This window comes from Erpetoichthys calabaricus, chromosome 15, assembly GCF_900747795.2.
Source record: "Erpetoichthys calabaricus chromosome 15, fErpCal1.3, whole genome shotgun sequence".
Lineage (NCBI taxonomy): Eukaryota > Metazoa > Chordata > Cladistia > Polypteriformes > Polypteridae > Erpetoichthys > Erpetoichthys calabaricus.
Genome location: NC_041408.2, coordinates 74,276,772 through 74,302,600, shown reverse-complemented (window position 1 = coordinate 74,302,600; position 25,829 = coordinate 74,276,772). Strand labels below are relative to the sequence as shown.

The following is a 25,829-nucleotide window of genomic DNA, read 5'->3' as shown; positions in this document are numbered from 1 at the left end:
CATGCAAAAGAATAAGAAATCAGGAAGGGGGCAAATAGTTTTTCACACCACTGTATATCCTAACTACAGTGTCATTGGGGTCTGCTGGAGCCAATCCCAGCCAACACAGGGCGCAAGGCAGGAAACAAACCCCGGGCAGGGCGCTAGCCCATCGCAGGGCTTGCACACACACACCAAGCACACACTATGGACAATTTAGAATCGTCAATCCACCCAACCTGCATGTCTTTGGACTGTGGGAAGAAGCACCCGGAGGAAAGCCACGCAGACACGGGGAGAACATGCACACTCCACGCAGGGAGGACCAGGGAAGCGAACCCAGGTCTCCTAACTGAGAGGCAGCAGCGCTACCCACTTCGCCACCGTGCCGCTGTTTGGTTAATCGGATATACAATTTTAAAAGCTTTTTTTTTTCTTTGGAATTGTTTCAGTTTCATTAGTTGCACTTTTTACTTTAAAGGTTTATTAAAAACAATATTTGGAATTACATTTTCTTCAAGATCGCATAGAATTTTGAATCCGTTTTTGGAGATACATTGTGACAACTTAACGTATAATCGCCCATGAGTGAATATTGTTTCTGTTTCTCTAATAAATAATACAACGTTTTCTAATGGTTGTCCCTGTGATTTGTTAATTGTCATAGAAAAAGCTATTCTCACGGTAAACTGTAAACATTTTAAAACGAATGGCATATCACGATCTCCTTTGGTGTCTAATGTTATTCGCGGAATATATACATCACCTTTCTTGTCGCCTGTTAAAAATTGCATCGCTTCTCCGTCATCATAAATATACACCTGACTGAATTGTGTATTCTTTGAAATTAAACTTGTCGTTGCTTTAACTGTTGTGGGACGACCTTGCTTTGTCCTGCTATTTTTTCAATTACACCTGGCTCTGATAATTAATTATCTTTTGTTTGCGCTAATGAGATCTTTACTATCTTTTTTTTTTTTGATACTGTAGCGAGTGACGTAATAAAGTGTCACAAAAGTTTTACTTGAACAATCGCCGACTTCGTAACCCCAAACACAACTGACTAGCACCCTCTCCGACCCCTCCTCCCCCGGGTCTCGCCTCCCCCTTAACGCATCAATCAATACCCCACTATCAGTCTTCCGTGCTGTACTCCGCCCCCCTCAATTGGATCTATCACTCACTTAAAACAAAAAAGGCTTCAACCTGCTGACGAGCTGCCTGTTCTGCTTGTCGCATGTCGTTTTAAGAGAGGGAGCACATGATGTGTGTCTGCCAAAAGCAATCCAACAACTGCTTAGTTAGATGTCTGTGGACTTGTTTTAAATGATGGCTCACTGACTTATCTCGCGTGACGTTGTAAAAACAATAATTGTCCTTTATTTCCGGCCCGGACGTGGTTAAATCTCTTTCTTGCAGGACGTATAACGCTGCTCCCGTTTATGAAGTTCTAATCTTTTAATTCTGAGCCCTATTGGACGTGCTTTGTTTTCAATTCCACTTGTTCCGGGCTGATTATCACTTTCCTTATTTTCTAAATTTGCACCTAGATTATTATTTTTCTTTTTAACATTTTTTTTTCTCTCCACCGCTTTTGGGTCTCTTTTCTCCGCGCTTTTCTTTCTTCTTCGTTTAGTCGTCAACGTTTCATTTCTACCCTATTCATTTCATTTTTACCGTATTGACCTTATACACTTTATATGCACTGAGAGCCATGGAGCTGTGTGTGCTGCGTGACTGCCTTTACACTACTGATTTTTTTTTCTGCCTGTGGTCTTATCTTGTAAGAAGGGCGTGTCTTGCACCGTGGCAAGTCTCTTTGGTCTCGCGGGTCTTCCGGGAAGATCACGTATCGTAGCCTTGCTTTTGCTTTGCTTTCCAGGATTTCCTTTTATAATAGAGAGATGTTAAATTTCGACCACACCCTATGTACTGTAGCTACAATGCCATCAGATTAGAGATTCCTAGAGTGACCCCTCATTTAACTGCAACACTACACCCACAATGCCTCTAAAATGGTCAGGACTTGAAAGTAAATTCTAATCTGCCCATGTTTTTAAATGGGCCATTCCCTGCTGGTCTTTCAATCCCTATGTCTGTCTTGCTAGTGTACTCAATGTATTCATATTTAGGGTGCATATGATACCTATGGGGTAACCACCCTAGCTGTTTTTATTTGTGACTATCATCCTGTATACTAAAATGTATAGGTTGATTTTTTCTAAGGCTCCTTGAAACATGCAGAAGATGCATTGAAATGTTTTTTTTATTTTTTATTTTATTGGTTAGTTTATTGAAATGGAATTTTGTGTTGTGCACTGAGATCATGTGCATTACCTGTAGCAATATATGAAAATGTCCAGAAGATGGGGGTGTTGTTCATTCATCCTATTCCCAATCCTTATATGTTGTTCCATTTTGTTTTTAAAAACTTAAGTAGTCAATGATGATGCATTTCCTTAAAACTATGCCATAATAAGTTAATTGAAATGGAATTTGCAAATATATCATGTGGTCACATACATGTCTGATATTTGTATATCACTTATTTTCACCAAGACCGGTAAAGCTGTGGTAAAAATCCACCTGATGCTAACTTAAGCTTAGCGAATAACTGCCAGTAAAGTACCGATTTACTTAAATTCATTCTTATAAACCCAGATTATCATAATCAATAGTACACAGTTATCTCAACTTTTACAATAACACTTTTTCATCTTTGCACTCATTTCTTACAGCTGTTTTTATAGATTCATACATTTTAAAATAAATAGGAAAGAGCCCTATAAAACTAAAAATCAACTAAATACAGAGTACAGAAATGAAAGAATGTGAATACAACTGCAATAGTCCAGTGAGGCATTATAGCTGTCAGAATTCACAGGCAATAGAGCAAAAGAAGAGGCCATATAAGAACACACATTCAACTAAAATAATAACATTTGAAACAAAAAGTAATACGCAGAAGTAAACTCTACTTACAAAAAAATATAGCAATTACTTATTTTGATGGGTTATTACTTACATTATTACCTTAGATCACTAAATTCCCACCATCAATAGACAAAATGTGTAAAGTAAGACATTTTATGTTATTTACACTATGGTGGACAAACATTTCTGCGTTTAGTTATAAAAACTAACCTTTATGAAATCATTTTTCCAATAAATATTGCTCAATTTATTAATTTTTATCCAAATAACAGCAAATATTGGGTGGAGTGGTGGCTCTGAGGCTAAGGATCTGTGCTGGTATCCTGAAGGTTGCCGGTTCGAATCCCTGTCACTGCCAAAAGAGATCCTACTCTGCTGGGCCCTTGAGCAAGACCCTTAACCTGTAATTGCTCCAGGGGCGCTGTACAATGGCTGACCCTGCGCTCTGACCCCAAGGGGTATGCAATAACTAACAAATTTCTAATACGAGAAATCGTATAAGACGAAATAAAGAACAAAAAAAAAAAAAAATATTGTCTGTCCCAGTTAAAGTGCTGTTACCTGTAGGAGGCGTAGCAGAGCCCCAAACTCCACAAATAACTAAGACCACACACAGGTCCCTGGGTTTAAATGAGCTTATTTTATTAAGCAAAGTTTCTTTAGACAGTCTGTCTTCCACAATTAACACAATACAAGACTGATTACTCTGCTCCTGACTGTAACTCCTTGAGGTGAGGTGAAGGGCTCCTTTTTAATCCTGGACCTGGGAGTACTTCTGGTGCCAGGACATTGCCCAAAGGAAGCACTTCTGGATCGTGCAGAAGCTTCTCAAGGTAGGGACAAGCCTTCTCTGCAGCTGTCCCTGGCAGAACCCATATAACCCAGCAAGGCTGCCCAATGGGACTATGGTTCCCAGTATGCCCTGCGGATATATGCATAGGTGCACCGTTCCAGCAGTGCTTCCAACTATCATTGTGGGGGAGCATATACTCTAAAAAGACTGTGTACCCTAGTCCTTCAATTATACTAGCTTCCCAGCCAGGTAAAGGTCTTCTTTCCAACCATGCCGGGATGCCAGCCCATCCATGTCATCCTTCACAGTACATTTTTATTCTATAAAACTGGTTGCAGTTTTTACCAACAGAGCACAAGTTAACTATGATGGACTTTTTCTCTTTCTTTTTCTCAAATTTTGGGACATGAACCTGTACCCTAGCAATCCCTTTCTAAATGAGGGAACCTTGAAATATTCAATACAGTGGGTGGGCAGGTGGGAAAACTGAACATGATTCTGTGTGGAGCCTTCATCGTAGCACTACCCAGTGCGCAGTAACACTTAGTGGCAGACCTACATTTTTGGGGCTTTGAAGCTTGAACAGTTATGGGGGGCCTGTTCACAACCAGTAATGAGGTCTGGGTAATGACTATTCTTCAGTGGGGATGTCCCACAACAACATTTTTTTTTTTTTTAATTTAACCTTTACATGTACAGGTTTAAAAAACCCTTTTTATAAGAAGACACACAAAATTTTTAAACAATGTAGACTAAAGTCTCTTCTGGGTCCCCGCTGGAATTAGGGGCCCCAAAGTTTAAGCTTCATTAATTTCATAGTAGATCCACCCAGGTAATGCTGGCCAAATTATGAAAATGCATGTCCATTGACTCATACATTTATTTTATTCAGCCTAATCTAATTTCATGGACAACGTCAAGTACAAGACAAACACCAACATTGTATGGTGTAGCAGTGGCAGGGCTTCTCTGTGCACACTCTTACACTCACACACACTCCCTCACCCCCAACACCATGCCTGACTTTAGAAGACATACTGTTTAGTGCACAATATTGTCTGTTATTAAAGAAACAGCTTTTGCACTCATAAACTGTAAGGAGGCTAATTAGATGTCTGCTTATATAGAGCCAAATGTTTCAAGTTACATCTTGTGATTGCTTCTCACCTGACGAGGTGGATACATTGACTGAGCTTTCTAGTGCATGAACACCCACTTCACCAGCTTCCTGCCATGTGCAGATACTGTATGTAAGTTTTCTTTGTTGAGGAGGCATTCTGCCACTCTCCCATTCTGCTTCATCTGACTCAGTGCTGATATACCATCGAGAGCCACAGGGGCTTTATCAGACTAGATCTTGACATAGTATCTACAGCATGAAATATATATTTTTGCAGAGAATGAAGAATGCAAGATTATAAAGCACCAAAAGCTTTGAATAAAAAGCAAAATATACATCATAATGAAGAAGTCTGTTCACTTCTAGCTTGGAGCAGCATGAAAAACAGAATTAGTCATGAAGGAGAGACAATTATTACTTTACATATAATTCCACACACTGTGACTCAACTGAAAATGTCTTTATGGTATTTTCGATGCTGTCTTGTTTCTGTAAATAGACTCATTTTTCTTATTTTTATCAATATTGTGTGCATAAACAAGAAAACAGTCTCGTTCAAAGTTAATGGGATGTCTGGTAATTTTATTAGCTTTTCTAATACAGTGTAATTCTGAATATTCAGTAGCTGGGTTCAGTTGCCTATTTGAGCATTACATGTAGGCAGACCAGTTTAACAAATGTCTATCCATCCATTTTGTAAACTCATTGTTTCTATTACAGGCAAGGTTACCCCTGATGCTGCAGGCACGATGATATGTTGCCAGTCCACAACAGGGCACATATGCCTAAACCTGTTAATGTAACTCACATATGGTGTCTTGTTTGTATCTCATTGTTTGGCTGTTGGTTAAAAAGAGGGAAACAATTAAGGGCCCTGAGTCTTAAATAGCAAGTCAATTAACTTTAAGGCGAAAGAAGTCTGCTCCATTAGAAACAACAATCGGATACTAATTAAGAAAGTGCCAGGAACAAAAAGGACCCATTGCAGCTCTCTAAGATTGACACCACTGCAATAGAGCTTTAGTGTTAAGCTCCTTTCAGTGTTCCTTGTTAACTTATTCTATGTGGCCACATGCAGTTGTAACCCCACCATTAAATGTGCTGAAGATATCACAGACCTTTTCACCAACAATGGCTTACAGGAGAGAGGTTTACCTTTTGGCTAAGAGTTGACAGGACAACAGTCTCATCCTTTTGAACAGGAAAACCAAGGAAGTAATCCTAGACTTCAGAAAATAGTAGGCAAACTACACACCCATCTTCATACAGGCTGAGCAGCACTGTTATGAACACAAAAAATCTGAGGATCAGAGGGTCCACCATATTAGAAAGAATAGCGGCAGTGCTAGTAGACTCATCAGTGTCCAGTACTAGGCAACCTGAATGGCTAAATAAGTTACAGTGTAGATCAAAAGTCTGTAAATTTTACGCCTTAACTGTAATACTCTTAGCTGTTGAGGTCCCCATAATTATAAGGACATGGCAATCGTAGAGAACTCTAGAAAACCTACCTGGCAGATTCCAGGACTGAAGAGCAAAATATATAGCAAAATATTTTAATTCTAAACACTCAGATTGGAACAAGAGACATTGTAGAAAAATATTATGTTCTTTAAAGAACAGTAATATATTTGGTAGATTTTGTGTGATTACATATGGTTCAGGTATTGGTAGTGATCACAGTCTGATTATAAACAGGCAGAGCTGTATTGGTAAAATTAAACAAGGACAGGATTATAATGGCAATTAATAATGAAAGTGTAAATAGATCTATTAGATTTGTCACACAGAAGTCCACCTCTAAAGGATGGTGTTATGTTTGGAGAACAGAAGCTTATGATGCCAGTTGCCCTATGAGGTAAACATAATATGCTCCAGTAAATTAAGAATTACAGTAATCCCTCACTATATTGCGCTTCGACTTTCGCGGCTTCACTCTATCGCGGATTTTATATGTAAGCATATTTAAATATATATTGTAGATTTTTTGCTGGTTCGTGGGTTTCAGTGGACAATGGGTCTTTTAATTTCTGGTACATGTTTCCTCAGTTGGTTTGCCCAATTGATTTCATACAAGGGACGCTATTGGCAGATGGCTGAGAAGCTACCCAATCAGAGCACATATTACGTATTAAATAAAACTCAAAATATATTGTGAGCAGAGGGGCTGTTCGCACCCCTAGAAGATACGGACGCTCCTCAAAAAAACACTGAAAGACTACCTTCACATTGCTCCCTTCCTTGCTGGGCTTACTTGTGGTTGCTTTGTTGCGCAATATGCTTCCCACACGCTGCTTCGCATACTTAAAAGCCCAAACAGCACCTATTGCTTTTTGATTGTTTGCTTTTCTCTCTCTCTCTCTTGCTCTGACATTCTCTGCTACTGATAGAAGGGGTGTGAGCAGGGGGCTGTTCGCACCCCTAGAGGATACGGACGCTTGTCTAAAAATATGAAAGACTACCTTCACATTGCTCCCTTCCTTGCTAGGCTAACTTGCGGCTGCTTTTTCAAGCGATATTCTTCCCGCACGGTGCTTCGCATACTTGAAAGCTCGAACAGCACCGATCGGTTTTTGATTGTTTGTTTCTCTCTCTCTCTCTCTCTCTCTCTCTCTCTCTCTCTCTGACATTCATACTTAAAAGCTCAAACAGCACCTATTGATTTTTGATTGTTTGCTTTTCTCTCTCTCTCTGACATTCTCTGCTCCTGACGCGCACTCCTTTGAAGAGGAAGATATGTTTGCATTCTTTTAATTGTGAGACAGAACTGTCATCTCTGTCTTGTCATGGAGCACAAATGTTTGTTTGCAGTGTTTGAATAAAGTTCCTGCCTCTCTACAACCTCCTGTGTTTCTGTGCAAATCTGTGACCCAAGCACGACAATATAAAAATAACCATATAAACATATGGTTTTTACTTCGCGGATTTTCACCTTTTGCGGGGGGCTCTGGAATGTAACCCCCGCGATGGAGGAGGGATCACTATAATAGTATTAATAGCAGCTGACTTGGCCATTTCTTGTTTTCACGGTTTAGAAGAAACAAAGTGCTCTTACTTCCTTTGATAGAGGTTTGTGAAGTCTGGATTAAACCAAGAATGTCAGAGTTGGCTGTCTGGAAGAGAAAGATTTACTGGCCCAAAAATGGGACATAAGGCCAAAAAGTGAGAATTTTCCAGATGGCAGGATAAGTTAATGTTTAGGAAAGGAATTCTCACCTTTAGTTCTTGGCATCATCTAATAGTAATTTTGTTTAGAAAGTTGTAACGAAATAACATGTTAACTGATAATTCTGTTTAAATATAAATTTTTACCTTTGGATAAAAGTTCGGTAATATATGAGGAAAAAGGTCTGGATAACAGGTCATTTCAACAGGTCATTTCCAAGGACTAGAATTAATAATCTCTGATTTGTCCACACTGTTGTTTAACAAAGTAGCAGATAGAAATAGTGGACTAAAAAAGGAAACTGAGCAATGCCATAAATAGATGCACACGGCCTAGGAGTTAAACATGTAAAACTTACAGAACTTACAACAAAGTTCAACAAGAAGTTCATGGTCAGCATGTAGCACATACCAGTAGCACACATGGAAGAAGTAAAGTCACAGCTATGATCCAAGTGTATTGTTCACAAAATAGATTATCAATAATGATTTATTTTTTTATCAGTAACTTATTGATGTGCCATCTCCTGTCAATGATGATAAGTGAAATATTAAATACAAACTTTAAATAGCATCCTGACTTTGTTTTTAAAATATTTCAAGTAAAAACAACTGCAGGTACAGTATATTTGGAAAATGTTATTTTTTTAGTATCCTAAAATCTCATTGGTTTACTTCTGTGTAAATTTGACATAACAGAACGTCTTAACCGAACTTTGGGTCATTGGGACTGGAGTCTGTGCTGGCAGCATCTGATGCAAGGCAGGAACCAGCTCTGGACAGCCCACCAGTGTATCCAAGGCCCAGATAGGGTAGACGATAAATCTGAACTGTTTGACGGTGGTGGTTTGGGATGAAAACATGCAAATGCACAGGACTCAAACCCAGGATGCTGGATCCATGATTCTACCACAGCCTAATGTTGTCCTGTAGCAGGCACAGTGCACTGAAATTCAGCATTACATTAAAAAATATGTGTAAGCAGTTTAAGAAAAAGCAAAGGCCTACTTTTTGTCAGCACTAGTCTAGTATATTATTCTTCAGCGATTTTCTTTCACACTCATAAGAGGCAGAACAATGCAGCAGCTAATAGTACTGGTCTTCAAGACAGAAAATAAGAAGGTTTGTCACTACCAGGTAACGTACTCACATTGGAAGTCATTCATTCACATGTTGTTATTTTCTACATCTTAAAATGTAATCATCAGAGCATTTGAGACTTAATTTACAAAGACTACCACAGCCACAATAAGAAATATGGTGTGCTTATAAGTTATGTAAATTATGTTTTAACATTAAAAAGGTTTCTATGGAATATACAGTACTGTGATATCCAAAACACAATTCCACAATTATTCTCTTATATAGGAAGAATGAATCCATAATTGTCTTGTTAAATTTTACAGCATTTTTAGATAATGGCCCATAAAATCAGGCTGTACAGTTTTGAAGATGTCACATAACACCTTCAAAGCTAAGTTGTTTTTCATTGTAAACCCAAATCATGCAGCTTAATAAATTATGAATATACTAACACAATTCAGATGAATAAATAAACTTGACATGTAGCTAGTTTTCTCCATGTCCAGTGGGATAGCTTCTGTGTAACGGTTTGGTGTGTATGTTGTTTGCTGTGGACATGCCTTAGATGACCTAAGCCCACTAAGTACAGAACAGCATTTTTCCATTTTTAATGCAGTTATTAGTAAATCTCAAAGCAAACACTGGCATATTTCATCATGTACAATCTAAACACCAGGGGCCTCCTTTATATAACATGCTCAATTCCATAATAATTTTATCAGCACAAATAAGATTCTATCAGTACAACCACACTATATGCCAAGACAAACATACAAGATCAGTTTATATTTCTGCTTGATTCCTGTCACTTTGCCTAGAAAGTTATTCCAATGCAATCATTAAACCTGAGCTTCTCTAAACAGGGTTCTACTGTCTGGTAATTACAGTTGCTTTAAAAAAGGATTTAAAAATTCTTTTGGCATACTTTATCAGGGTTCCAAATGGTCTTATTAACTGAAATATTTTAATTAAGCATTTACATTTCATGTGACCTGTTATAGGTAACCACTTGCTTAATGATGGTGCAGCATGGTGGTGCAGTGGATAGTGCTGCAGCCTCGTGGATACAGTATGCTAGGTTTACAACCAGCATGCAGTTATCGTGTGTGTGGTGCTTAAACATTTTCACTTTGCCTGCACAGGATTTCATCCGATATACTTCAGTTTTAGTCTCACATCCTTGACGATATACTTTGGAAGTGTCAGAATCTGAATGTGGGTGAGTAGGTCCTGTAATGGACTGTGTCCTGCTGCCATGTTAGGTTCTGGCCTCCTGTGACCCTGAATTGGATTTACAATTAAAAGGCAGTTCTAGAATAATTATGCTACTTTCTGTCCCTGGGACGTGTTCTTGCTCAAACTGCTAAAGCACTTTTGCAACATGGTCAACATTCTGCTGTGACTAGAGCGAGCTTCCGACAAGGCCAATCATGGACTGAGAAGATTTTTGTGCGGCGAAATGTCACTTAGCAGAATATCAACTATCAGGAGCCATTCTGGATCACTTTCATCGATTTCAAGAAGGCTTTTGACAGTGTATATCGTGACTCCATGTGGCAAAGTGTGCAGCATTATGGCATTCTGCAATGTTATATTAATATCTTCCAGGACTTGTACCAAAATTCGACCATCTGTGTTAAGACCAAAGAAGAATTTCTGGATCAATTTGACATTGAAACCTATGCTAAGACAAGCTCTACTGGTTACGCAGGTCAATCAAACTACAAAATTACACATTGAAGTAAGAAGTAAAATAGTCGATATGGTGACTGAATTCACATATTAGGGTACCATCATAGCAGAAACATTAGTGCAGATGAAGATGTGCACCAGTTGGTCAAGCTGTAGGAGTATTCCAGTGAGTGCATTGAATATGGCCAATGGTGTCATTCCAACACATGGCAAAAGTGCAACTTTACAACAGCATTGTGGTGCCAATTGCTGTATATGCCAGCAAGACATGGAGAGCAACAAAGGATAAGGCCTGATACCTCAACTTGTTCCATCAAAGGTGTGTTTACAGCAAATAAATGGCATTGTGTGCCGCAAGTGCGTCGCCAATGATGTAGTGCTACAGCTGAGTTTGGCAAAATTGGAAGACATTGTCACTGGCTGCTGAATGAACTTAACACGCCACATGCTCTAATTACTTGACCATTGGATTCCCATGGCTGTGATTAACTGGAAATCAAAGACTGAGGAAAGAAAACAAAGATGGCCATTTAAGACCTGGCAAACGAAATGTCGTTAAGATCTCAAGGCCATCGATATTAAAATGAATGCGACCACTCAAACTTGGTGGTAGAAGCTTGCTAGATAGATAGAAAGATGAACAGCTAGAATGAAAGGCACTATATAATAGATAAATAGATAGATAGAGCTTTCTGAAAACACAGACCACAGTGACATATTGAATGTTGATTTAACTTCACTGCTGTCTGTATCTATAAAATAAACATTGACTTTTGAACTCTAAAAATGCACAAACTTTTTCTTTAGGCTAATCGAGTAGCAGTGTGGTGGCTTAAACTTCCCAACAAAAAAGTTTTTCATGATGTCCTTATTTTGGGAGCTAATAATATTTTAGCTCTCAGGCACTACTTTGGTTCTTTTAGCTGTCTGTGCTATTTTTTGTCCTCCTGCTATAAGGAATTTAATTACAATAACAGGGCAGTTTTGGGGCTTTTTTTTGTGTATAGTGGCTTTGAGGAGTATATTTATTCAGTTGTCTGCAGTGAGTGTGTCTAGCCTGGCTCAAATAAATATGGCTTGGCAAAAGTCCTCTGCTACTTCATGACCAGACTCTGCCCTATTTATGTACAAAATATTTTTAATAGCATCGATTTCATTTACTGCTTCAGGTAAAAATGATGTCAACTACAGAGTAAAAATGGAAACTTAACAAAAAAACACCTAAATTGTCAAGACAGGTATGCACAAATTTACATGGGTTCATATTACTGAGTATTTTCATATATTATATATATATATACATATATATATATATATATATATATATATATATATATATATATATATTTTTTTTTTTTTTTTTTTTTTTTTTTTTTTTCTTTTTTTCTTTTTTTTCACATTCTTTTCCATTTTACCATGCTGGCTGAGGCCTGGACCTGTTTATAAAATACTAAGAAAGTATGGGGTTCTCTCACCCTCCAACATTTTTATGAGCTAACAAAATAATTGTAATATTTCACATTTTGGGATAGAGACACAAGCCAGGTAAGAGTAATGAGGCCAAATACCAAAAGACTGGCTTCATCTTTAAACCTTCACTTCTGTTTTACTATGCAGTAGCCCCTTCAGCATTCAAAACACCCGTTTGTCAATCTCAATGAACTTCATATCTTGCACTGCATTAATAGCAGAGCACACTCTGTTGCAACCAACACAAACCATGCAAACAAGCTGAGTTTCATTGTACTTAAAACTCTTTCATGCTTGGCATACATTTGTGGCCTTAACTCAGTTGTCAAATGTAAAACAGTACCTGAAGGTACGATCACACACATGACCACCAGATGGCTGATACATGGACTGTTTTAAGGTCATACAGGATGGGAATAAATCTATCAGAAAAAAGGACAATATGCCTTTACTAGTTTGACATGATCTGTATCTGTCACTGTCCTACCCAGCTATGCAACAATAAAATCTGTTTTTGTATCACACTTTGGGGTCTTTTGACTTCAAAGACAGAAGTGGCAGACTTACAGTAGTAGGAGAGAGAGAGTGGAACTCTGGTCACAACCCTTGGGTTGGTTTTCCTTCAATAGTCCATTTTTACAGCCTTTTGAATGTGTATTTGCATTTTAGCTAAGAGCAGTTTCTCTCTTTGGTGACTCTGTTAGGTGTCACAGAGCCCAGGAAACAAGTGCACAGACATAGTACTGGGTTCAAATATACTTATTTTGTTTAACACAGTACCTTTTAACATGCTCTTTTCCTTCTATTCAGTACAATGATATGCACAATTCCATTTTCCTTCTTCTTTTCAATGCTTTCACTCCTCTCAGTCAAGTGTTGTCCACCTCCTCCTAACTACAACTCCCTGATAGGTATCAGGAAATCTTTCTTTACAGTCTATCCACAATTGTTGGCAGAGATCCATTTTAACCTAGTTAAGGAGAGGGACCAGACCCCAGACATTGTTAAGGCTGCTGTTTCAAATGCCAGTGATTTACGGACATAGCAAAAATAATAATATGGATCAATGTTTCTTGGCTGCAATCCTTGGAGACTCTGTTCTGTAATGGTTTTTGTGTTATTCTATTTTTATAATCAGATGGGAATTCTTGTATTTAGCTGACTTAGTTTAATTAACCTGTTATGTCAAAAAAAGCAAACTGTGTGCTTTCTTTTTCAAATATTTGAAAGAGATATATCTTGTGGAGTATACATGGAGAATTATATCATATTATGCGAGTGTTCTTTGAAATGTTTTGCTCACATTTATTTGTATAGATTTTAAAGAAGCTCACTTTTTATGATCACACACTAATGAATCAGGTACTTGGTTGTAGGCCTACTACACGTCTCCTTCAGACATACTCTCTGATATGTCTTTCTCATGTGATTGCTACAGCCCATCACCTACTTGCCATTGCCCAATCAACTTTAAATATAAAGTACTTAAATGACAGGGTATTAATGCCTATGTATTTTGGTATTAATTCTTACCCAACTTATTTTTGACTGTGCCTATTTTATAATGCTATTTACTTCCTTCATGATAGTCTTGCACAGATCAATGAATAATGTCCAACTAACCAATATGAATTTGTACATTAAAAGAGGCTCTGGCAGAATTCGTCTTGAATTCTTTGGTCAGGTCCTGTTTTAACCACACAGTTCTTTGGTATGAACAAATTCAACTTTAACTGTAGAGTAGCAGTTTGTGCATTTGGTGTGTTTGCACAACAATCCTGATAAAGGCCATCTTGGTATTCAATCCGTATCTGTTCATTGGTGATGGGGCAAAATTGAGGCAGGCACCTTATTAAATTAAATACTTAAATGAAGATCTCAATTTGGTGAACCTACAGGAGACAAAGTTCACAGATAAGAGGAGAGAGCTCCCTCAAGAGTGGAGAGTGGTCCCTCAGGGGTCTGTCCATGGACCTTTACTTTTTCAGATTTATATTAATGACATAATTTCTGGTATAGTTAGTAAACCTGTCATATTTGCAGATGACACTAAAATTGGAGGAATGGCAGACCTGCACCAGCCTCAGAACTGGGGAAGACTTGGAAAATCCAGTTTAATGTAGAAAAGTGCAGTGCTACACCTGGACAAAAGGAACATCAATTACAAATATAAGATGGGAGACACTGAGCTACAGGGGTCTATTTTGGGGTTTATTTTAACACAACATTTTCATTGACCAATGAATGTACAGAAGTAATTAAAAAGGCTAATAACATGTTAGATTATATTGTAAAAACTGTTGAATATAAATGGAGGGATGTTATGCTTGGACTATATAAAGCACTAGTGAGACAGCATATGTGGCACTGTGTCACCACGCTTCAAGGAAGACATAACAGCATGTGAAGCTGTGCAGAGAAGGGAAACCAGGAACATCCTAAGACTTAAGGAAATGACTGAGAATTAAATTTGTTTTGTCTCAGGCAAAGGAAACTGCAGAGGGGACTAATCCAGGCCTTCAAAATCCTCAAAAGCATTTATAAAGTAGATATAGCAGAATTCTTTCAAATTACTAGTGCACCATGTATTCGAGGACACCAGTAGAAATTAAGAGGAAGTGAATTTAGGACTGAAGCCAAGAAGCACTTCAGGTGAGAATCTGGAACAAACTACAGAGACAAGAAGTTGAAGCAGAAACTTCAACCTTTAAGAAGTATCTGGATGAGGTATGGGGACAACTTACCTATAAGCTAAACAAACCAGCTTGATGGACTGAAAGGTCTCTTATTTGTTAGATTTCTTAGTTTTTATGTTCTCAAGCACCTATGGCTGACAAAACATTTTACCGCTCTGTAGTCCCTTTTACTTTTAGAACTGAGTAAGATTATTTTAGTATATAGCACATTTTTATTTCAATTTCCCATCAGAAGGTAACTACTTCAGGCACTCTCCATTCTGGTGTAGCCTTGCTAAAGTTGTATAGCACCAAGCACTGATGATTGGCCAGGATAACTTGTAGGAAAAAAGAATGCCTAGCAGCAGAGCCCCAGTGAAATACTAACAGATTCAGTATCTTGCATCCACTGCATACTTGTTATACTTGTCAAGATGTCATAGCCTAGCTCCATTTCTTTATTATTCTTTATTATTCTGGGATAGCAACCGCTGTTAATTTGCTGGTTTGATTTGATTGATTTGCTTGCAGCAGAGAATGATGGCATCAGTTCATCTAGCTGGTGACAGACACTCAAAATGGTCACAAAAACAGAAAGAAACACATGCATCTCTGGAGTCTGTCCTGGGAGTCCATGTAAATAGGTTTGACATACTAAAGCTTTCTATAGGCGAGTGTCCCACATGTGGAATGTTCCACAAAAAAAAAAGACATTATTCTGAATATGAAACTGAAAAAATTTGCTCACGTGATAGTCAAGTGGAGCTGAAAAGATTGAATGCAATCCAAGCATGGTTATATAGAGTTCTGAATATTTTAAACACACAGGTTATCTGATAAATGAACAGAAATTTAATTTTAGAACTGCAGTAGGAAGATGAATGCCAATTACTAAAGTCACTGATACTGTATTCTTGTAAAGAAACATTGTTGCTCCCTCACAACTCTTATTAAACCAGGTTCAGTTACCACATTGGTCACTGCCTGGGTGTATTTGGCAGGTGGTACCCGTGTTCATGTGTGTTTTCTCTGTGTACTCTGACTTCCTTTCACATCCTGCAGATATGTATGTGAAGGTAATTACTGAATCTTAATTAGTACTCTTTGTCCGAGGCTGGTTCCTGCTTTACATCTATTGCTACTTAGACAAGTGCCTGCATGACATGGCTAAACCATGTTTAGAAAATAGACCAAGGGATGGATAATAAAGAATATGTGTCTGAGATCAGTACAGGGGTGTAACGGTCAGTTCATTTTTTTTAATTCTGCCTTTGGACATGCATGGTTATGCTGCATAAAGCCGTGATCAAGCTGCTTTTCTTAAAAGGGTTACATTGACTACAGATTCTATCCAATTGTTTAATTAGAAGTTGATTCCTGCTGTTAATGGAACATATCATTTAATTAGATGGCTTAATCTGGCTCCCTTGCTTTACTTCTGTATTAAATTCATATTAATGCTTATTGCTGTTTCAGCTTTTATTATTGAGAGGTCAGCTTAGTAATTACAGATATTTTTTTTGATCGTATGCTTGTTAAGGTTCAACTCCAATATTTAAAAACATATTTCTGAAATCCTAGCAGCCAATTAACACTGATCTGTAAAAACCAAGCTAACATGAAGCTGTCCCACCTATTGTGTGCTAAAATCGAGTAGCTGTTTTAATAAAATATCCAGGAAAATAAGGAAAAACCACAAGTTTCCAGGAACTTTTGAGTAGAAGCAAGCATTTTAAAATAACACGACATTAATTAGTAATGTGTAATATGCAAAAATCAGATATAAAAAACAAATAATCCTTTCAAAGAAAAACTCGTAGTCAATTCAGGTATGCCTTTTCCTGTCATTTTCAGTGCCATTAAGAAATAAAATGTCCAGGGTGCAGGGAAGTGAATTCTAGACAGGAACCGTGAAGGTGAGATATCGAGACAACTTAACTACAGGGCTCACCAGACAAGTCTGACAGACTGAATAGTCTCCTCTCAAACAACAAATATCTTAGATTTACCAGTTATGATTTATTCCAGTGGTTCTAAAACGTTTTTCTAGTGCTAGCCTCTTGGCAGTTTGAACTGTAATGTGGGGGAGTCTTTTTGGCTGTAGACATAGACGAAGCTAATTGTCTGCTTCCAGTCATAAACACTTGAGTATGAATTTAGACTTTAAAAATGACTGTTTAGCTCATTGATCCTTTTAAAGGAAGGCACTTGGTTACAAATAAAAGCTATTACAGAAATTATATTTACATCCTACCCTTTTCCAAAATTTTGCCCCACAACTGAAAGTTTAAGATCCACTCGTTTTCCATATCAGAGATCAGCAATATGTTTTTAACACTGATGTTTATTGAGTATATCTCATGAGAAACTAGGTTCCAACATCATTAAGGTTTGTTTAGCTATTCTGCACTATAATTGAGATTGGTGCATAAAAGAGAAGTGAAACGTGAGATTTTTAATAAAGACATTAACTTATATAAGTGAAAGCAATGTGGCTCATTGTCAGGATCAGTGCCCAACTAGAAGGCCTGTTTGCTAGTGTCACATATATACAAATATATGCATTTTTTTTAAATTATTTTGAATTTTGATACATGCAGATTCTGAATCTGTTGTTTGTTTAGGTTTTTTTTTTTTAATTTTATTACTGTTCTGTTATCTTGTATTCATGCAATACTGTCTGCTGATGTCACACGACCATGGCTGTCATGCTAGTGACATCAAGTTCTCTGTAAACACTTGCATAAATGAGTTTTACCTCAGTGGATACGCACATACTTTTTTTGTCATGTTTAGTGATACTTAGTTTCTACTTTAAGTAGGCCCTAGCACTGGGTTTATTTATTTTGTTTTGACTGCTTTTGATTTTGATTTATGGCTTTGTTTTTGCTTTTTGATCCATGTTGCTCAATCCCGTTTTGTCACTGGTGTTTTTTTGACCCTCACCTTTCCTTTTGACCACGATTTCATGCTCTCCTTTCATGTCCTGCTCATCACTTGCTCACAATAATCCTAGAGCACTCTGTATGTCCCTCCTTAACAGATAGAGAGACTCTTTCCACCCCTGTAGTCCAAAGGCAGTCTGATTAATTGATGGCTGCAAACTAAAAAGCAAATTTCCAAACCTCACTCAGTTCATTTTAGTGAAATTTTGGTCCTAATCTTATTGGAAAATGTTTAAAGAGTGTACAACTAAATTAAAAGAAGCCTATTTATATTCAAACTGTATTTGATAATGAAACTTTTCAAAATTTCACCTAACAATCTGAGTACATTTTGGAAAGTTTCTTTTTATTTGTTTCAGTGTAGATATGTGTGAACCTCAGCAATTTGGAATCTGAATAATCAATGCATAAACATTGATAATCTTGGATGGGTTGTCATATAATTCTGAGTTTGCCTAGTCTTGTGCTCTTTATGGCCAGGATAGGCTCTCACTCTTAATGGTCCTGATAAGGAAATAAACTGGTACAAAAATACAGCAATGTTCAGATGACTGAATGTATTATTTTAGTTGTTTTTTTCTTGTTTAATGTAAGTGTAAATTGTTAGATAGATAGATAGATAGATAGATAGATAGATAGATAGATAGATAGATAGATAGATAGATAGATAGATAGATAGATAGATAGATAGATAGATAGATAGATACTTTATTAATCCCAAGGGGAAATTCACAATGTTAGTATATTTATCAGATTATTTCAATCATGACTGAAGATGACTTCCTTTGTTTTTTGTATTTCTGTCCCGAGTTCTTTTCTGATGTGCTTTTTTTCTATACTGTTGGTCAGATCTTTCTTTCAGCCGACTCCTGTCTGCATCCACATCACCGCTACCTAAAGCATCTAATATATTTTCTTGTAATTTATCTCATTCACACCTTGTTTTATTGCTTTTTGTGTGTGTCCTTGTTGGCCTTCATGAAATGCACTATGAAAGGACCTACAGAAAATCAAGACCGACTGAGACAAGATGTTGATCCTCATTCATTCATTTTTCAGCCCTGCTTGATCCAACACTTGGTCAGCAGCGATTCTATTGTTTCATTTTTGTTTTTTCCTTACACTCCTAAGTGGTTCTATCTGATTTTCCAAATAGTATAAATTGAACACTGCTGCAGTTGTTGAATAGTTCTGGTTAGATAGTTGAGAACATTTCATTATATTTTATTTTACATTTGTTTTCTTTTTCACAATGTGCCAATAAGCTTGCAAAGTGATCTAATGTGCCTTCTTTTAATGACAAAGTAATGCAACTAAATGAATTATATAAGTTGCCATCTTGTCATCTCCCATAAAGGCGTTGGCTGAATAAATAAACAACCCTACTGATGGAGAGAGACTTCCCCAGGTTTGTGCAGCAGCACAAGAAGTTGCTGACAGCTGTGAAAAACAGCAGGAAGCCCTGGCATAGGGAGTCTGGTCCTTTCTATTAAGTAAACTACTAAATCATACAAGATGCTGCAGCACAACTGACATCAAGCATGAAAACTAGTTTTTTTTACTAAGGTTTATGACATGGTGTCTACAAATGTCTAATAAAGACAGTTTTGGTATTGTATAAAATAATTTTACTCACCTGATGCCCTGTAACATTTTTTTTCACAAGTCTTTTTGTGTCAAAAGAGCAACTGAGGCAGATTCACAATTAAACAAATTATGTTTAGAGAAAAATAAAAAGGGTTATATTATAGTGAAAGTCTCACAAGTGATTAAGTGCCACAGGAAAATCCTGACAGCTCACTTTGTTTCCTAGACACGACACTGTTGCCTAACCCCTTCACCCACCTGATAGCTCTAATGACAGTTTTAAGAGCTGGGGTGAGATCCTCCACTGATACATCACAATGACATCCTTTCTCATCAAATCCATCATCCGTTCCCAGATTGGTGTCAGCTGTAAGATAAAAAAAAAAGATCATAACTCAGTAAAGTCATTTCAAAGTGTGTAAAACAATGCCTGATTGTTGTCATTTATTTTCTGCTCCGAACACTATAACAGTGTCTCTAATGGGCTCTTAAACACTTAACCTTGAAGGCACTTGCAAACTGTATGATTAAGAACCAATGGATCATTTACAATCTCCATTTTTCCAATCTGTAGTGTAATTCAAAGGCAGCTCCTTTGAATTGTGAGCTGTTCTATAATATGTAATATGTTCCGTCAAAGGAAATGATCATTTTACATTTGCCAACATTAAAATGACATTTTCAAAATGAAACTTTAAATAAAGGAATATCGAAAAGAGTGCTTCTATGGAGCAAAATAGAAAACACAATTGTTATTGCTAATTGACCAATCCAGCCACTTTCTGAACATTGGGCTGATTTATTTGCAGCAATCAACATATCTTAGAAATCTGGGAAGAAAGTGAAATTAACAGGAGGAAAGGAACTGACACCAGACAGAAGGCAGCCTGGTTGAGTAAGTGTAAGGGTCTGCTCATGTAGTTTCAGTAGCAAAGTCTGTGAAGAGCTTTGTAATCAGAGGGTAAAAGGTATCCTAGTGGTCCTGTATCATTTGTCAGAATGGAGGAGGGTGAATACTGACTGTGGTTGAAGTGCCATTTGTCTTTTTAGGGCAATATGTATTGTGTATATCTTGAACAGAGGGCTGTTGTCTGCCAGTAATATCCTGTGCAGCCTCTCAGGACTCTACTGTGCACTTGTAAAAGTTGGTGAATGTAGATGGAGGTTTCTAGACTTCTAGAGACTTCTTGATGATAAACAGAGGGTACAGTGCCTACATCAGGACATCAGTGAAGGAAACCCCAAGAAATATAAAGCTAATGGCTCTCTCCATGGAATCTTCTCTACTACACATGTAAATTTGGTCACCTGCTTTCTGAAGCCTGTGACCAGCTATCTTTGAGTCCTTTGTTTTTTTCTTTTTTTTGAGGTTGTTCTTTTATTAACACAAAGTTTGGACGGCTGTGATGTGATACATTGCACAGAGCACCACTAGCAACACAGAATGTCATAGCAACAAATTAGCAATGCCCAATAAAAAACAGAAAGGCAAATGAAAAAACAAAATGGTAAAGATAAGCAAAGTGTTATCATTTAAATCCTGAAACCTGTAACTTGATGTTGCCATGATAGACCCCTATCCCCAACTGTTGTGAATTTGATTAAGCAGGTTTAATTATGTTATTTTATTTTCTTAGTTTTTGGCAGTTCAATTAACCTGCCTATATTGGACCCATTTAAAACTCTGTCTTTCTTTGTATTAAATCAGTGCTAAAACACCCTGGATGACCAGCTCACAGGATTAAAAAACATATTGATGAGCAAAATAACAAAAGTAGATAAACAACAACAAAACATGAACAAATGAAACAAAATGATGAACAAAAATGCAGTTAGGAAGTGAGGAAGCGCCAAGTGCAGAAATGTGGAAATCTGCTTAGGAAGTCAAAACCAAAACACAGAGTAGTTGCTTCAGTGGGTACCAAACCTCATGTAGAAGGTGATGGAGCCCCTTAACTTATCTAAGACATAGCTAAGGTGTACTATAATTGTGCAATTGAAGAATTATTAAACCATAGCACATTTTTATTAAGATTAGCTCAATAGACTTCTCTGATGTTATTTGTAAGTGTCCCCTTGAAACAGCGCTTCACTAAAAAGCAGAATAGGCCACTGAGATCATAATGGGTTTGCAAGAGTTCTTTAATTGCACATGGTCTCTGTAGTATCATTTGGATACACATGCATGTTTGTTCATCCCTTAACCATATGTGTCTACTGGGAAGCCACACTAGAGAAAACTAAAGCGTAATAAATCATTGGTGCAATATACCTTCAATATATTCTGTAAATCTTCCATGTTCCTTCCTTTTAAGTGACAAGGTTTGATCCAAGACAAACTCAGAATTGGCAGACACTCTAATGATCTTTACCATAATTACTGTGACAGAAAGATGTCGCCTGAGGATATCTAGCAGTGTAATAGTTTGGACAATCTAAAGGCTGGTGATATAAATGAATAATGTATGACTTGTGTTTAATTTGGCAGAAGGCTCCAAGTTGAAAGGGAACAGACTGTCTACAAGATAGGAACATCTGACCCTTTAAATTTCAATCCTCCTAAGTTCACCAGTATGTAGTCATCCTATTTTTAAAATATTGCAACATTTTAAAGGGACTGAGTAGAGAGGTATGTTGTGGGTTGGGGTGCAGTGTCTCACCTCAGAGTGAAGTGTGGCATTACATTATATGAGTTGTATGTATGGGAGTGTAGTTATTATTGTCACATAACTGTAAAATTATTAGGGTGGTTAAAATTTGTTAAACACAACTGGTTTCAGATATGCTAAAATAAGAAACACAAAAAGCTGTTTATTAAGGGGGATTTTAACAATTTTTCAATACCATGTTCCAAAGAAGCAAAACTATTTCAGTAATGTTGGGTCTTTTTATTTTCTTTTGCTATAATGTGTATTCCCTGTAATTAAAGAAGTAGCTCCTCGCCTTTTTGTTTCATTTTTGTTAAGTGTTGTCTTCCAAAGGACTGTCTTAGAGCTAGAAAAGGATGACAAATCATTGGACTAACAAACATTCAGATGGGAAAACCTTGGGAATCCTACTCACATTTGTGATTTGATACCCAGCAGTTTTTAACTTTCACCAATTAGAAGATTATAACTAAGACTACCAGTAGCTTAAATGTAGTTTTAGGTGTTTCCTATTTAAGTTTAGCTTCGGCGGACTTTGTATTCCTTCTTTTGAACAAATGTTTACTATAATAATAAGATCAGATATGCAATAAGTTATTGAAAAAATAAAACACAAAATCCTCTGATGTAAAAATTGATATCAGATTTGCTAATCAGTTGTGCATTTGGCAAGTTTTGTCTTTTCACATCTCGATTTTTCATCCAAGTCTCAAATTTAAAGTCACTGTTATGGCTAGTTATGGTCACAGAAATTGTGAATGAAGGAAGAAACGTTCCACTGGATTTACAGTTTATTATTAAAATTAGGAAAAGAACCTTTGACCCAAGGTGCACTAGGAGCAGGTATACTTATGAGCAGCCTTGTATTTGAATATGGAATTCATTATGGACAAAGTATAGCCAGCACAGACATCAAGTAACAGTTCATTATTGAATTTAGATCACATAGGCTGTTTTTCTCAAACCTCACCTTTCCAGTTAATTCTATCATTTTACACTTGAGTATTGAAGCCTCCCTGTGAGCAGGCTCAGGTAACTGCAAGTGCTTGCTGGACAGACCTGGAAACCCAAATGGGTAATGAAGGTATGCTAATAATGCCTAGGAGATGCCATGGTTCAGGATGAGTTTGACTCTCACCAGTGGAAGAGCTTTTTCTACAGAGGTCTGTGAGAGACCCAATCTTTTAAAGGCCAAATGAACGACTTTTGGATGGCCTTGAAAAAGTGCTGACAAAGTATTCAATAATTTAAGAAGGGTAGACAGGACATCGCCCAAGCTATTCTCAGCAAGGATTACTAAATGCTGACTACACTGGGAATATAGTTCAAGGATGGAAGAAGCACTTTGAGGAACTCCTAAGTGAAAAGGGTGCAGTAAGACTTGGGAGGAGGAGGCAGTGCCAGGAACGTTGATTGAGGTTGGGTCCATCTCTGTGGGTGAATTCACTGTGGTGATTAAAAATCTCTGTAGTGGCAAGGCTGCTTTTGCAGATGAGATCTGACATCAAATACTGAAAGCACTAGGTATTGTAAATTGTTTTGCCTATCACACCACTTCAGTGGTGTGTGAAAGATGGCATCTAGAGGGTGTCTAGAGTATTGGTCTTCATTTTCAAAATGGGAGCCAATGGGATGTGTTGCAGTTACGAAGGGGGCACATTCATAAGTCTCAATGGAAAACCAATACTGTTCTTCATTTAATAATTGAACCACAGGTTGAGAGCAAACTTTGAGGATTCTGTTCTGGCTGTGAAACAATTATTTGTCCATGCATAGATAATTGATGGTTTAGGGAATTTCTTAGTCCTTTCTACATGTACTTTGTGGATTGGGAAAGGCTTATGACCATGTATGCAAAACTACCCAGTTTGAGAACCTTGAGTTCCATCTCTGCTGCTTGCAGATAATGTTGTTCTCTTGGCTTTAATAGACTGTAATCTGCACCATGCAATGGATTTGTTCAGAGCTGAGTGCGATGTAAATGGGAAGAGATTTGCCACCTCCAAATCCAAGGTCCTCTAATGGAAATGAGTGGCATTTACCCTGCAAATAAGGGATGAATAGCTGCACCAGCTGGTGAAATTTAAGTATCTACTTCTGAAGGGAATACTGAGGTCACCATGACATTGATGTACAAATCAATGTACCAGAAGCACATTGTGGAAAAGATACTGAATCACTGTGGTGAATATGTAGCAAAGTCTTTGAATGAGGCTCTTAATTTGCAAGTCATTCTACAACCACATATCTGCCAACTGTAAAAAAGCGATGGGTAGTGACTCAAGGAATATGAGTGCAACAACAAAGGCTCCAAAATGACATTTCTGTGCAGGCTAGTGGGCTCAGTATCGATAACAGGGTGAGGTGCTCCACAAAACAGTCATCTCAGAAAAGACCAGCTGCTTTCCCAGATCTAGAGGGGAGGTGATCTGAATGTAGAAGTAAAATAATAATTCTTTGTATTTATATAGCGCTTTTCTCACTACTCAAAGCGCTCAGCAATTGCAGATTAAGGGCCTTGCTCAAGGGTCCAACAGAGCAGAGTCCCTATTGGCATTTACGGGATTCGAACCGTCAAGAATGACTCTAGGTACTTCCTGCAGGAGGTGTTCCAGGCACAACCCACTGAAATAAAACACAGGATATGCTGGATGGATCAGATCTCAGCTGGCAATGAGCCATATGGGAATTTACCATGGACAGAGAAGGAAGGAGTTGCCAAAATGACCCTCAATGGAATAAGTGGAATGAAACTGAAGAGAAGTGTGATTAAGGAGATTAAAAAGGAGAAATCTTTGCTTAAAAAAGGCCAATGTCCTTGCAATACAGTACTGAAAAATTGTCTTCTGTTCAGTACAGGCTTTGCAAAAGCATGGCTAGCATTATTGATGTATTAGCTGTATTTATTTTTTCAAAACACACCTAATAACCTCCTGCTCTTCTTTATTTATGTAGTCACACAGTATTCCCTGAGATGGACTGCAGCCAACAAAATGAATACAGATTTTATGATTGAGGTTACTAGGTTTAATTTTTTTTTCTTCTCAAACCACTCCAAAAAACTGAAGCACTGGAAGTGTCACTCTACTATATTTTCCTGTATAGAAGCTAATAACAGACATATATGTTGTACATGATCAAATCATCAAACAAACCACAGAAGGTGGTTAAACATTCAATAATGTACAACCCTACAGTACAGTATATTTTTAGGCAAAGCATTACTGCAGTAATGTGGGATCAAAGGATGCATGAACAGATATCAGAAACTGCTGTGATGTTTCTTTCTTGGAAACACGGCTGTCTGCAGAGACACCAGATGCTGACATAAAGATAGATGGCTGAGGTGTCTATCTACCTAATGGATGAAACTGAATGGTCAGATAAAAGTTGAGGAGATGATAAGCAATTCATGGTGCAGTTGTAAAAAAATGTCTCAAAAAGTTATATTTGGTAATCAAGCATTACCCAGCTTTTCTTCTACATTCTTCCATGAACCAAAATACAGTGCGCCAAGTGATTACACAAAATCATTACAAAAAATCATATCCTGTGGGATTATTTATTGTTCCTGAGAACTGCAACAATACAAATTTAAGAAACACTTATCCTAAATATCATAAGCATGTCACCTGTCTCAGAAAGGTAGCTAACACTCTAGATCACTGTTTAATTTTGCAGAAGGCTCCACGTTGAAAGGGAATAGACTGTCTACAAGATAGGAACATCTGACCTTTT

At 37.5% G+C, this 25,829-nt stretch overlaps 1 protein-coding gene across 4 annotated transcripts in view; it reads right to left on the bottom strand.

Annotated features, from left to right (window-relative positions):
• kcnq5a (potassium voltage-gated channel, KQT-like subfamily, member 5a) overlaps nt 1-25,829 on the bottom strand; it is a 587,467-nt gene that overhangs the window by 22,635 nt on the left and 539,003 nt on the right. For all 4 annotated transcript variants that reach the window (XM_051919603.1, XM_051919604.1, XM_028820254.2 and 1 more), the window contains one exon: nt 19,702-19,810. In XM_051919603.1, the coding sequence (XP_051775563.1) occupies nt 19,702-19,810 (109 nt within the window). The remainder of the gene's footprint in view (nt 1-19,701; nt 19,811-25,829) is intronic.